The 15,184-nt window shown below is 42.0% G+C and overlaps 1 protein-coding gene across 1 annotated transcript in view; it reads left to right on the top strand.

Moving 5' to 3' along the window:
* The window catches only part of LOC122816195, a 248,364-nt gene that overhangs the window by 129,901 nt on the left and 103,279 nt on the right, over positions 1-15,184 (top strand). The window contains exons 12-14 of the mRNA XM_044088945.1: positions 1,329-1,432; positions 1,602-1,720; positions 1,954-2,112. Coding sequence (XP_043944880.1) covers positions 1,329-1,432; positions 1,602-1,720; positions 1,954-2,112 — 382 coding nt within the window. The remainder of the gene's footprint in view (positions 1-1,328; positions 1,433-1,601; positions 1,721-1,953; positions 2,113-15,184) is intronic.

The following is a 15,184-nucleotide window of genomic DNA, read 5'->3' on the forward strand; positions in this document are numbered from 1 at the left end:
TGGGTCATATCAAGAAATGAGGACGTCAGAACAGAATCCCAAGTAGCTACAATTGCAGCCAAGATTAAAGAGGACAGATTATCATGGTCCTGGCACATGTGGAGGAAAGGAAAATGCAATCTTGTGAAGATTTGGCAAAAAAAGGTGAAGAGCGAGATTAATCAAAAGATGTCTGCCAAAAAGATGGATGTACTGTTTGGGACATGATATGAGTCCAAAGATGTCTGCCAAAGAGATGGATGTACTGTTTGGGACATGATGTGAGTCCAAAGATGTATGCCAAAGAGATGGATGTACTGTTTGGGACATGATGTGAGTCCAAAGATGTATGCCAAAGAGATGGATGTACAGTTTGGAAAATGATGTGAGTCAGTCAGGCATGACTGTCAATGACGGTTGGAGACTAGCATTAAATCAAGAGAAATGGCAAGAGTTAATCTGACACCTTGACGTTGTGCAGAAAATGGGCAAAAAAGCAGGATTAAAAATCCAGATAACCAATTTACTCTTCTATTTAAAATTTATTGCAAAGCTGTCATACTCATTAAAATTATAAGGCAGGTGGATGGAATATAACTTCTGAAATGTATTTATTAACATAACAGATCAGTGATAAGTATTCAATGCATGTTTCTTGCAGAATGCCTTTACCTCTGTCTTTACTCAGGATTCAAATGTGCCTGAAATGGTATGCATGGATGTCAGGCAATTTCATAGACTGGTCATGGAGGACACATGGAGACGTCTGTAATGGTTAGAAATGAAACAGGCATATGAGGGTCATATTGAAAAGCCCCATCATTTAGTTTAATATTAGGTGTTGGAGAGAGTGAGATTCTTGTACTGACAGGAAAAGAATGGTATTCTTACCTCCAACTTTCAAAAATCAGTCAGTATATTTTCAGAAGTGACTGTCGACTGAGTTGGGCTGCAATGTAATTGTCGAACAAAAAAATCCCTTTTTTGTGATTCTGTTGAAATTAAAGATGATGATAGTCTTAAGAGGTGCCTATTTTTTGTTCAGATGTTTACTGTGCAATATTTATCCACAGAGCTACTTGTATGTGTTCATTCATATTTGATTTTGAAACTTTGCAGTCTTCACTCGTACTCACTGAAAATCTTTCATATAACATCAGTCAATACTTGTATTGATAAAGAAAAATTATAAAAATGTATACTCGTTCTAATTTAACAGACCAGCATTTTTAATTTGTCTCTTATTCCGATCATATTGCATAAGAACGACAAAAGAAAAATGATAAGCACTTTAGTCGCATCATATTTGTTTCATAGTCTAATACAGGATTATGCATTTATATTTACAGAATGACTGGTTTTAGCAATATTTCCACACTACTAACAACAGCAAGAATGACTGATGTCCTCAACTTTGCAATACATTTTCTCTCCCTCCAATATAATTCAACAGGTAAAATGTTTGTCAGTTTCTATCACTCACATTGTAAATTATAAAATTCAACATACAAATAAGTAAATTAAATTCCTCTCTCTGAAATATCTGAATGTCTACATCAAAATTAATGTATTAAATTATTGCAGTTTGTCTAAACATGTTCAGTAATCTTTATCTCATTTAGGCTCAGCATGCACCATGACCACAACCAGTTTGGACGACTGGCTACAGAATTTCTTTGGAACACTTAAGGACAATGTTTTCTGGAATGAAATTGTGATACTCTACTGGAAAAACAATGCAGTAAGTTTTTTTAATCACACATATGTTGTTAAAGTGGATAACAATATATAAATCAGATATCTCACTGACATAGTTTGAAGAATTTCTGCTAAAGTCAAGATGCAAAATCAAAAACATAACATTAAACAAAAGGTTGCATAATCAAGCTTGACATACCATTCAGAAAACCAACCCATGCAGTCAGGATGGTACTGTGCCCACTAACACAAACTTTCTGGTATGCTCTCTTCTAGACTCTGGCAGCCAATACAATGAATTCTCAACAACTGGCACAGTTTATCACAGTTGAAGAATACAGACATGATGAGACTCTCTTGAATGTAGTCCTCTCTAGAATTGAAGTGCAGAATATCTCAGACTTCATGACATCATTTTATGAGGCTGCCAAACAGGTTTGAAACCCTACTTATGTTTTCTAGTATGCATGTCCTTTCATGTCATATTGACTTAATGTATATGATTAGGTTAAAAATATGTGGACACTTTAAAAGTAGCTCATGCAAGATTATGAGGAATTGTGCTCAAAACCCATAGCAGAATTTCTATGGATTTTCTTTCAAGGGTTTTTTTGTCATTTCACTCAGTCACTGAACTTCCCAGTTGTGTCACTTTGTTGAACACCAGATCATTATACAGAGAGATGTGTAAAATTTATAGCTCCTCCTGGATTTTATCCAACCATTCCCTTCCAGCTAAGATCCTGTCCAGTCCAAATATAAAAAACTTGACTATAAAGTCAAGCAGACCTTCAAAAAAACTAAGAAACTGCTGCTCCACCCCTCCTGTCATTGTGAGGTGCTATGAAAGGTAGTAAAGAGGATTCCATCTATGAGAGGCTGATGAACTGCTTCATGTAGTCTAGGGATTAAATTTTTATGATGGCATTTACAGGCTGTATAAGGCTGAGGAACTCAATCAGCCACTGTACTCTGGGTTGCCACCCAAGAGAAACTCTTATAACCAGCAAGCTCAAGCAATTAAAAAAACAAAGAAAAATTGGTATCATGGAGGAAGTAAGCAATGATCTCGGCATGTTCTGTACAGGTCTATCCATTTTACTTCCTAAGCCTGCAGATTGTCTTGGAAATACTTAACAAATGCTTCAGAAAGTTGCTTAACTTTTCCTAGTTAAGATTTGAACTTATTTTTAAAACCTCAATGTCCGTTTTTACAGTATAAATTTAAAAAGTTATATTGACTTTCTAAATTTGAACAAAATATATCATGTGCAGCAAAACATCACTTCCTGTGTTCCCTAATATATTTACATGGCATAGACATAACTGGAGTTTTGGATGCTTAAACATCAGAGTTTAAGTAGTTGATGATTATGAAGTAAATAGTGATACGGTTTATACTGATGTACTGTGCTTAAAATTGTGTTACTCTTGCCCAGAAAATTATTGTAATAACTATTCATTCAGTTACTTTAATTCACTGCTAAACAAATATTCAAAATTGTGTGTGTATGGAGACTGAATTGTGTAACACATGCCCTGGGATTCATGAAGCTCGGCGCAAGGCTGGCGTAAGGCTTGCACCGGCCGTGCGGCGTGTATATGGAGTAGTCGCGCCATATGCATATTAATGAAGGCGCGCAGCCGCCACAGCCACGTGCATAGGAAATGTGCGCGAGTGCAAGGGGCATATCGAAGTTGCACAGGGAGGCGTGTCAATGTCGGCTGTCGAGGAGCAACCTAAACTGCTGAATATTATATTCCGCCAGCAATAGTAATCGTACCTATCAGTGTCCATGGATACTGAAACGTATGCAAAGCATAGTCCCTGCGAACAGAAAATGAAGAATCAAACACAAATGCATGGTAGGGAATAATGGGTCCCTACCCTTGAACAAATGACATGAAAACCGTGTGCCCGTAGTCCAACGTAGTGTTGATAGCTATACTATGTGGAAGTGAAACGTATCATATGTTAGCGCGCCGCCAGTAGGTATGTCCAGTCCAACGCAGAGGGTCACCAGCTGACCCATAATGTGAGGGAGGGAACATAGCTGTGCAGATGTGTCCATAACAAAATACACAAGGAGAAATGTAGATATATTTAGTGACCGTATATTTGAATCATATCCCACAAGTCATGTAATAGTCACATACAAAAGGTATGTCCATATTTCACATACCAAATGTGATAGGAAATAGCATACGCATGTAAACGAAACAGAAGGAGCATATAAACAGCCTTAACAATATGGACACATGTAGGCTGAAAGGAACAGTATGATCCATAACGTTGACCAAGATTACCACCTATCCCACTTTGCGAGCGACAGTCCCTCTGTGGGCAGATGTGCCCTGACACAAACATGTAAAACTGGCAAATGTTCAGAGAATATAGGACATAAATATTCCATAGACGTCATGTAATAGTTGCATTGAACATATTTCACTGAACGTATATTACATAAATGTCATAACAAACAGAATAAGACACCAAAATGCTACAAGAATAAGCTTAGATATAGGCATGAATTGTAAGTTCTATCTGCCAAACTGACTGTGGGTATGTGTCAGTCTGTAAAATATGCTGTGTTCACCACGAATGTCACTGTGGCCAATTGAAAAGGTGGAAACACAACCGTCGACTGTGGGGAGGCATTGTCCACAACAGTCGGACATGTGTAACGAATAGTTTGGACATAGGAAAAGGTGCCATCCTACCAATGAGTACAACAGGCTGGCAAAATCCGGAAGGCAGCTGTTTAATCTGAACGTGTATGTGACACAGTCGAATGGGTAGTACCCGGATACACCAACCAAGTAATGAAAGTGAAGTATGGGCATGTACCTATGTGTGTGAGGTATAGCATGTGGAAAGCAAACATGGCAGGGTAGTCCACACAACCATAAAGGTACCCGACACATGTAGGGTAGTCAATGTGTAACTCTGGCCATGTCATGGGCCAACAACCAAAGTAGTGCTCTATGGGGTGTGATGAATTTGCGTGTGAGGGGTGGGTGTTTAATGGTAAATTCCTCAAAGGTGATACTGTGTCATATGCAGAAAAGGTGAACCAGAGGTGTACAAGGGGGCAGCAGGTGAAGTGGAAAGAAACACAACCACATGTAGAAACAGCTGCAAGACAAGCAGACAGGCCATAGTGTCGAACACAATTACACAAACATATGAATATGGAAATGTGCTAGACAAATGTATAGATACATCACAGTCACATACCCACAGATGGGTCCTGATGGAACTGGCCATAACAAATGCAACAAACCTGGATACCCTCCACAACACACAACCGGCCTCCATACCAGAACGTCCACCAAATCCAGCCGGTTTGTTGCAGACACAGCTACACACAGTGACCCTTACATATGTATGTAGTAGGTGTCATCACCCAGGCAGTGTCAGATTACAAACCATGTATATGACATGATGTCCAACTTTTTAGTATCTGGACACAAAGCAGAGAGTGCAGTGGAGGTCCATGACACTGTCCAGCCCTAAGTGGGCATGCATAACCTACCACCCAGGATAAAATACCTTCCCATGATGCACGTGTCCAGACATGAATAGGAGGAGAATATATGCACACATTTTAAAAGTGGAAAACAACATGAGGGTGAGTGAGAAGGCGGCGTAAACAGGTCAACCCTGATCATGTGCAGTCGTGACCGACCATACCTGTCAACCTGTGTGAGCAAGATATCTGGACAGAGCTGTGAATACAAGTGAGACAAAGGTCCAAAAACAGGGACAATCTGTAGAGATAGCTCTTAGAAACATAGACATTTGATAGAATAACAGTTTGCACACTGGCATTAATGTCTGGAGTATGAAGTCTGAAACCCAACTGTCTGTCAGCACGTTCCGACCGCAGTCTTTAATGCTGAGCTACTGCTGTGCCAGAACACAACAGCTTATTACAGATGTCTGTGCCATACCAGTCAACTGTCCAGATATTCGCAGAATGACTAGGGTTGCCACCTGTCCCACTTTGCGAGTAACAGTCCCTCTGTAGGCAGTTGTGTCCTGAGAAAAAAATCTAGACATAACAAATGTCCTGAGAGTTTAGGACAAAGTTATTTCCTAATTGTCTTTAATAGTCGCATAAAATAGTTATTTTATATATGAAACTTCTATATGTTATGTGAAGTAGCATAAGCAATTCAAATGTTACTAGAATAAGCTATTATATGTGCAAAAAAGGTTAAGTTCTGTACAATGCACGGCTGTAGGTATGTTTTGTCCTGGAAAATCTGACATCTCTACAGAGCATGTCCCACTTTGGGCATTTGAAAAGGTGGCAACCCTAAGAATGACCAGAGGTTTGCCCCATATTGTTGTTGTGTGCCTCCGACAATCTGCACCAGTGTAGTAAATAGCTGAGGATTGACGTCACTAAATAATGAAAAATATCCTGAGTTTAAGACTCCACATCCTTCAGAAAAGTCATGCTAATGCAAAACCTAGTATTCTATCAATGTTCTAAGCTTGTAAGAGCAATCGTTAAAATGTGTCCTTAATTGTCCCCCCATCATGTAGGTTTTGCGCAGATTTGGTGCTCTAAGAGGTTGAGAGGTATGGTCCGTACATATTTACAGTAACAACTCTTCACACTTGTGTAATGTACAACTGCATACCTGTAGTCACTTCATGTCCAAAATAATAATCCCCGTATAACTGTATACAGGTAATAGTCAAATGTGAATGGGAACACCCCTCACCATGGAGTATGGACTGTAACAACTAATAATAATAATAATGTAATAAGCTGCTGACAGGTGCCCAAACACCTGTGTCTATAAACACAGGTAAAACTTCAAAATAGGGAGAAAATCCCTGTCCATATGCTTCGTCTGACGTTTGAACTCGGCCAGGGAAGTTCCATTCACCAGGTGGACAAGCCTAAACCCAGATCACTACATAAACACCCTGACAATCAAAGACCTGTATGTGCCTGGACTATATGCCTTGGTGTTCTGCATATCCTTGGAGTAATTAACAATGCAGCTGGACTCCACAGCAGTAGGCAATAGGGAATGTGTAATATGTAGTACCGTGTTTTTCCCAGCAGGAGAATGGATGCCTGTGTTGTAGGTGAAGTGGTGAGGTGTATGTTGATGTAGCTAAGTACTATGGGTATGCATATCAATGAGGGAGAACACCAATAGAATAGTGGTTCCGGCATCCGGCCAACATGAATGCAGTCCCGGTTGACCTACGACCACTGCACATATAACTTGAAAGTGTAATGAATGCATTCATGCTGTACACACATTTAAATATGTAAAGGTGAATGTGTGTTTCGCAGCAGTCCGTAAACCAGAATACAGATATGTAACTGTTATGGTCAGAATTATGAAAGTTCACGTAAACATAATTATCTATGAAACATATGTAACCCACAATAAGGATATGCAAGTGTGCCTGCGCATGTGTAATCCACTCACAGAATAGAAAATGAATGCTGATTTCCCCATGTTCTATGTACATGGCTCATACCTGTTAACCCCGTAAAGTATGAAACTGGACAAAGCCATAACAACAGCTGGTACAAATATTGACAATCTCCAGATATTGCACTAACAAACATAGAAAGTGGATAGAATAACAGGTGTGTCACTAGCATGGATTCTCTGAAGGGTATGAAGTCGTAACCTGAAATGTTTGTCATTATTTACCGTCAGTCTTTAATGATATGCCACTAACTTGCCAGATAGACACAAGGTTATGAAAAATAGACCAAAGATAAGAGGCAAACAGCTGTACATGCAGCGGAAATATGTACAGTTGAAAGGTATGATATGGAGATATACATACACATATATCCACAGACATAAACCAAAGTAAATTATGAGATGAGGAATGTACAGACATAGGTATATATGTACATATATATATATCTATATACACACGATACATGAATAGATACATACACAACAAACATATGTCCCTGTACATATAACACATGTGCATAAATAGGTCACGGTATAGCTATTATGGATAGACAGACAGACATGCATGAAAGGAGAATACACCGTTGCTTTCCAAACCATTGCCCTGAAAGTACCAGTGTGACAAGGCCTGCAAGTTCTACACGTTAAACATGAATATAGGTGTCCTTTGCAGGACACCAAAAATTGATCCTGTACGAAGGGCGAACCATCATAGATGCAAAAGACATCACAAGTGCAACTACGATATAGGTGTACATGCAACAGTAGCAGGTGCAAGGGTAATAACACATGGGTCGATAGAATGTATGACGTACGACCTGATATCCGCAGAGTGGGGAGTGCTCAGAAGTGTCCTCACACTTTATTATCACTCACATTAAACATGTCTAATGGGTACTGTGGAGGGGTATCAGGTATGGGAATCATGGGTATGCAGAAATGGGCCAAGATGTTGGTTGGTACAGATCTATTAGGTACACCCCATGGGAGTGATCAATATACCTATGTGGGTATAGCACACACCTATATTCTCCAAAAAGGTGCAACCCATCTACTGGATATTGTGTAAACCATTGGGGGAAGACGTAGGGACCTATATCAGTGTCATGTAGGTGATTATCATGGATGGACATGCGTACGACCAAGATGGTAACCATACCTGCCAAAATGTCAGAATAAGACAGCTGGACTAAGGCATAGTACATGAAATACAAATAGGGACTATATTAAATATACCTCAGACAAAGTCAGAATGTTGATAGAATAATTGCGTAGTCAGGAATACGAATGATATGAGAGTTAGTAATCATGAAATAGAAATGTCAGTCATGATTACCTAACCGCACAGTCCATCATGCCTTGCCAGCAATCTACCAGAAAGGCACATTATCATGACAAATGTAACAGAATCATAGGTCAAACCTCGGGGCGTTTACCCATAATGTGTACAGGTGAGAAGTATGAAGGTAACCCATCCTAAATAAATGTACAGAACTAGTGATACTAGGTGGACAGGTGAGAAGAAAGACATCAGGACAAATGACAAAACATGTACAAGTCAAAAGCATGTATTTCCACAAATGTGAATGACAACGTATGCCCTGTGAAAGTCAATGTGAAAGGTTAATAGACTCAAAAGACATGTCCCTCAGAGTGTCATGCAGTGTCACCGATACAGTGTCCAGTCCCCCATACTCGTACGTGAGCTCTACCACTGACGGAAAGCGCAAATACCGGCATACACATAAGTTACATGATAGAATAATTAGTGTGAATAAGCACCTGTTGGCCTGTGTGAGGAATATAACCCTCTGGGTGGGTGTGTCCTGCAATAGGAATGTAATGGCAACTGGCCTGTGATGGCGCCATATATTGTGTGTATTGGTGTAAGAAAATTGATTTCCCGTATCAGAAACATACCTCGCAATTGTACGAATGTGCAGATGTATGCCTCATATGTTTGGTGTGTTCCTCTTACAATCTCTACCTGTCTGCCAAATACCTGAGAACTGATGTCATTAAATAATGACAAACATATGAGTTTAAGACACCAAATCCCTCAGAAAGGTCATACTAATGCAAAACCTATTATACTGTCAACTATCTACGTTTGTAAGAGCAATATGTAGAATCTTCCCATATTTGTCTCCCCATCATGTTAGGCTTTGTACAGATGTTTTGCTCTAGGAGTTTGAGAGGTATGATCAGAAACAGATACATGTCTGAAGAAACAGCATTATCGACCGCAAGATAACTCACAAGGTATGAAAAGCGCTGTAGTAGGAAGTTCAGTATTGGCCGCAGGTATGTGCTGATATGTCAAATGACACAGCAGTCTACATGAAGTACCTATAGGGCGTCACCTTTACCAATGATGACAGTGGGACATACCGACAGCCATGCATACACCACAAATAGACATAGCACACAGCAAAGCCTAGGCCATTATACACGAAGCCTCCGGTGTGTATGGATTGAGTGAGAGCACAGCAAGGAAAGATGACAGCCAGGCTATTCAGCAAACACCCGTAGAGGCGTGCAAGACCGCCCATAACACAAACAATTCACGGACAATGTTGGGATTTGCAACATACCCCATTTGTATATGTAAGCTATGCAAATGATGTAATTACGCGATACATGAAACAGTAAGCTGTCCATGCAAGAGCAGAGTTATGTGCAGAAATGTACCCTAGATGTTATGCAACTAACGTTCTTCACATTGATAAACGGAGCAATGACAGCTGCAAATACAGTAAGAATACAGTCGAAGAAGCATGCCAATGTCCAAGTCCAAGGCCAGTGCCAGCTTTGTCCATTGGGTATCAATAAACCAGTAGTTGTCCTCCCCCGATCTCTGGTGTGGAAGCATAGCGCAACGCCACGAGAACGCACTGCGCTTCAAAACAAGACATATATGTATAATATACATACAAAATGTAGGTTTAATTAGATGTTAGTATGCCATGCAGATGAATGGCAAGCTGGAGACAACATGGCTATTGCGTACTGGTTCTTATGTGTGGAAGTGCTCTTTCAGAGATGTAACAAAGCATTTGTAGGCAATATGATGCAAGTGAGGCTGAGGATAGTGAATCACAACATGTCATGCCATATGGGCCAAGTCTCTACAGTGTAGTGTAGGCTAAGGGGACTATTAGAGTAGAAGATATGTGACAACATGAGTGTGTATGTATAAAACACTGTAACCTCACCAGAGTAGTGTCACATGTTTGCTGTCAGTACTCAGTGGAAGAGGCGTGTTATGAGCTATCCTAGGGAAAGTCAGGAGACTGACGGTATACGCCATGGATACCACCAATGTGACCTGCAAACCAGCCCACAGTGTGTCTGTGCCCGTGCGCGCCAGTAAGCCCGAGTAAGCATGTGTGCGCGCATGTTAGCCCGTGTGCGTGTGTGGAGTGTGGAAGAACGAGTAAGCTAGTATATGAATGGTGAAGCCCATGTAATGTCGTGTATGCGTTTGTAAGCATGTATACATGTGTACTACACACATCACACACGTACTGCACACTCAGACCCACATGCTGCCAATACTATACACATCAGTGAAATGGCACATGGATGGAGAATACAACATCAGAAGTAAGTGCTGTAAACTATGCTACAGTGATGGTCATAGCTGCAATGCATCATGCCTGCTGATATACACCTGGAAGTAACACACTGTGTGTTAACAGCATGCTAGCATCAATACAGTGGAATAAAGCCACCGTGTGCATCAGCACCAGGTTAGTCAGATCCTGCATCAATGTTACACATCACAGGTGGTGGCACAGGTGACATCATATGCACAGGGTGTGGTGTTAACATTTCCAGAGCTGTCATTGAGCCATCCAATGTACACGTAGGTGTGTGTGTGTGTGTGTGTGTGTGTGTGTGTGTGTGTGTGTGTGTGTGTGAGGGACAATGGTTATTGCATGTCCCAATGGTGGTGCAATGGGTTTGTGTATGTGATAGCCGTAGCTATTTGTGGTAAGTTTGTGCATCTGCATATACACAGGTACAGCATGTGTCAGCCATATACAGGAGGTTGTGGGACAATGACAGACCGTACCTGCCAGGCTGTAGAGATCCCCATTACTGGCCATGGACACCCATCCATGCATCAAACACAACCCAGTCCTTCACCTGTCAATGTATACACATACAGTCCTGGGATCTGTACCACAACCTGTGGATAAATGTGAGTCTGTAATGTTAACCTGAGGTGCATAGAATTGTCTGTTACTACAGACGGCTATGAGCCATACTCACACTCCAATGTAATAACCACTGCTGACTGTTGCCGAGATCTGCATACGACCATTCAAAGGTGATGTACTAACATTGTTTCAGATGTAATACCCAGCAACACAATAACCAGTCACTACACAAGTATAACCCACGATCACTACAGCACACAGTATGTGCACTATCACAGATCCATAGCAGATGTACATACATCCAAGGTGCTCACGTACAGATAATGCAGCACATTCAAGAGTGATAATCCCAACATACATATCTATATAGAATATACATATATATATATATATATATATATATATATATATATATATAGATAGATATATATCTATAGATATAAATATATATATAGATATAGATATATATATATATATATATATATATATATATATATATATATATACATACAGATATATATATATATATATATATATATATATATATATATATATATATATATATATAGCTACACACACACACACACACACACACACACACACACACATGGCAGGGTTGGGAGCAAAACACAAACATAACCACTGTATCACACGACAGCATTACGCAGTTACAGAACGCGCTACCGTGATTAGTGGATCACATGATTCACACAGGCATACGTCTAGCCTGCAGACAGCAGCATCAAAGAAAAAGATGCTGCACGGATGTTATGGAGAGTGAATACTGTAAAAGCAATGTACTGTTGCCATGCAGCTGGAAACACACACACTTGACAGGGCTAGGAGTTGAACATACACCTAACTACCTTAACACACCACAGCATGATGCATTTACAGAACGCGCTACCGAGATTACTAAGCACAGCAGTCGCAGAAGCAGACATCTAGGTGCGTGTCATCACCCGCAAAGGCAAAGACATCGGTAGGAAATTCTGTGGTGTGAGGCATCTAAAAGCAAGACTGAGTCCCCAGGCGGACGGGAGCATGCGCGCAAACACACACACACACACACACACACACACACACACACACACACACAAACACACACTTGGCAGGGCTGGGAGTCGAACCTATACCTAACTACCCTAACACACTACAGCATGACACATTTACAGAACGTGCTACCGAGATTACTAAGCGCAGCAGTCCCAGAGGCAGACATCTAGGTGCGTGTCATCATCCGCAAAGGCAAAGATGTTGGTAGGAAATTCTGTGGTGTGAGGCATCTAAAAGCAAGACTGAGTCCCCAGGTGGACAGGAGCATGCGCGCAAACACACACACACACACTTGGCAGGGCTGGGAGTCGAACATACACCTAACTACCCTAACACACTACAGCATGACGCATTTACAGAATGCGCTACCGAGATTACTAAGCACAGCAGTCCCAGAGGCAGACATCTAGGTGTGTGTCATCATCCGCAAAGGCAAAGACGTCGGTAGGAAATGTCTGTGGCGTGAGGCGTCTAACAGCAAGACTGAGTCCCCAGGCGGATGGGAGCATGCGCACAAACACACACACACACACCCATACACACACACACACACTTGTCAGGGCTGGGAGTCGAACATACACCTAACTACCCTAACACACTACAGCATGACGCATTTACAGAATGTGCTACCGAGATTACTAAACACAGCCATCCCAGAGGCATACTTCTAGGCGTGTGTCATCATCCACACTGACAAGGACGCCGACAGGGATTGTATAGAGAGTGATCAGTCTGAAAGCAAACAGACATATTACTGTCCCACGGTGCACGTAGACAAACACACGGCAGTGGTGTGATCGTGGCAACATAAGATTTACAGTGCACCACGACAACATGACATAGTCAAGGGATGCCCCACAGACAGTATACCCTTCAAGATAGTTGACCAGTGTGTACTCAGTAGGCATCCATCGTGACATTAAAAATGGACATCTGTTGCATGGATGACCACCATGGCTATACAGGATGTCAACAACCATGCACAGAGGGACATCACCGACACAAGGTGTCACTGGGCATGGCCACATGCTTAGTAATACACATCCGTTTGGACTGTACTGTGTGTCGATCTACACAATGGCATACTGGGCATGCTCACACACTTAGCAGTTGCAAAGGGCCGTCTTGCATGCAGATGGAGTCTCAACTCACAAGGGCTCAGTTTGGACTGTCATGTGTGTCCATCTACACAACAGTGTACTGGGCATGCTCACACACTTAGCAGTTGCAAAGGGCCATCTTGCATGCAGACGGAGTCTCAACTTGCAAGGGCTCAGTTTGAACTGTCATGTGTGTCCATCTACACAACAGCGTACTGGGCATGCTCACACACTTAGCAGTTGCAATGGGCCATCTTGCATGCAGACGGAGTCTCAACTCGCAAGGGCTCAGTTTGGACCGTCATGTGTGTCCATCTACACAACAGTGTACTGGGCATGCTCACACACTTAGCAGTTGCAAAGGGCCATCTTGCATGCAGACGGAGTCTCAACTCTCAAGGGCTCAGGTTGGACTGTCAAGTGTGCCATCTACACAACAGCATACTGGGCATGCTCACACACTTAGCAGTTGTAAAGGGCCGTCTTGCATGCAGACGGAGTCTCAACTCGCAAGGGCTCAGTTTGGACTGTCATGTGTGTCCATCTACACAACAGCGTACTGGGCATGCTCACACACTTAGCAGTTGCAAAGGGCCATCTTGCATGCAGACGGAGTCTCAACTCGCAAGGGCTGTTTGGACTATCATGTGTGTCCATCTACACAACAGCGTACTGGGCATGCTCACACACTTAGCAGTTGCAAAGGGCCGTCTTGCATGCAGATGGATTCTCAACTCGCAAGGGCTCAGTTTTTGTGCTGTCAGTCCATCATCACAACAGCATACTGGGCATGCTCACACGCAAAGGGGCATCTTGCATGCAGACAGAGTCAGATAGACGGAAGGGCACAGTAAGGTATAACTGTCCCCACGCACAGAGCGGTCACACACATGCAGTGACCAGTACACACTCAGCTGCCATCACAGCTGTCACAGGTGCAGATCCCAGAAGTACACACCGCAGTCTACACTGTAGCCCTCAAGACATACCATGTCGTTGCTGCAGCAGTACACAGCCATACATTACCACAGCACCATGTGACACATGACCAGTGGACTGTACAGAGGTCTACAGCAACTGTGCAGAGTACACATGTACTGACAGGGTTCCAACAGGTGTTATGCATTGCAAGTATACCACTATACATGACCAAATCAGCTCAAGACATACCAGGGGCCCCGGGTCTTACACAGCTGTGACAAATGAGTGTTGCTGTACACCAGTGAACACACATGTTTGGATATATCAAACATGTGATTGTAGTGGATGTGTGCATGGACCACACACACAACACATATGTACATAGCTAAACCTTTGCTGTCCCCTGTGCAGAACAGTGGCCTAAGCAATCATACACACACAAATGGAAGGTGGGTCCATGTCTGTTGAATGCTCACAGTACAGGAGGTAGCAATGTTGATGGAAGACACATTCCCCTGTAGTAGTTGCCCATGACACCCGTGATATCATACCAGAGTCCATGTCTTATGTATGTCAACACACATGTCCACCAATAGCAATGCATACAAACATGGCTACAGGAGACACATGTAGGACCAACGCACATGTACAATCTGTACTGTGCATGCAGCAACCATGCATGTGCAGTGGCCGATGTCCGTAAGACAGCTGTGCCTAACTACAACACGCAGTTGCAATGCAGCCCCATCATTGACACCTGTATATGGTGGCATACAGACAGTACAGTTGGTTGTA

Source organism: Protopterus annectens, chromosome 12.part0 (genome assembly GCF_019279795.1).
Source record: "Protopterus annectens isolate FY-2018-M chromosome 12.part0, PAN1.0, whole genome shotgun sequence".
Lineage (NCBI taxonomy): Eukaryota > Metazoa > Chordata > Ceratodontiformes > Protopteridae > Protopterus > Protopterus annectens.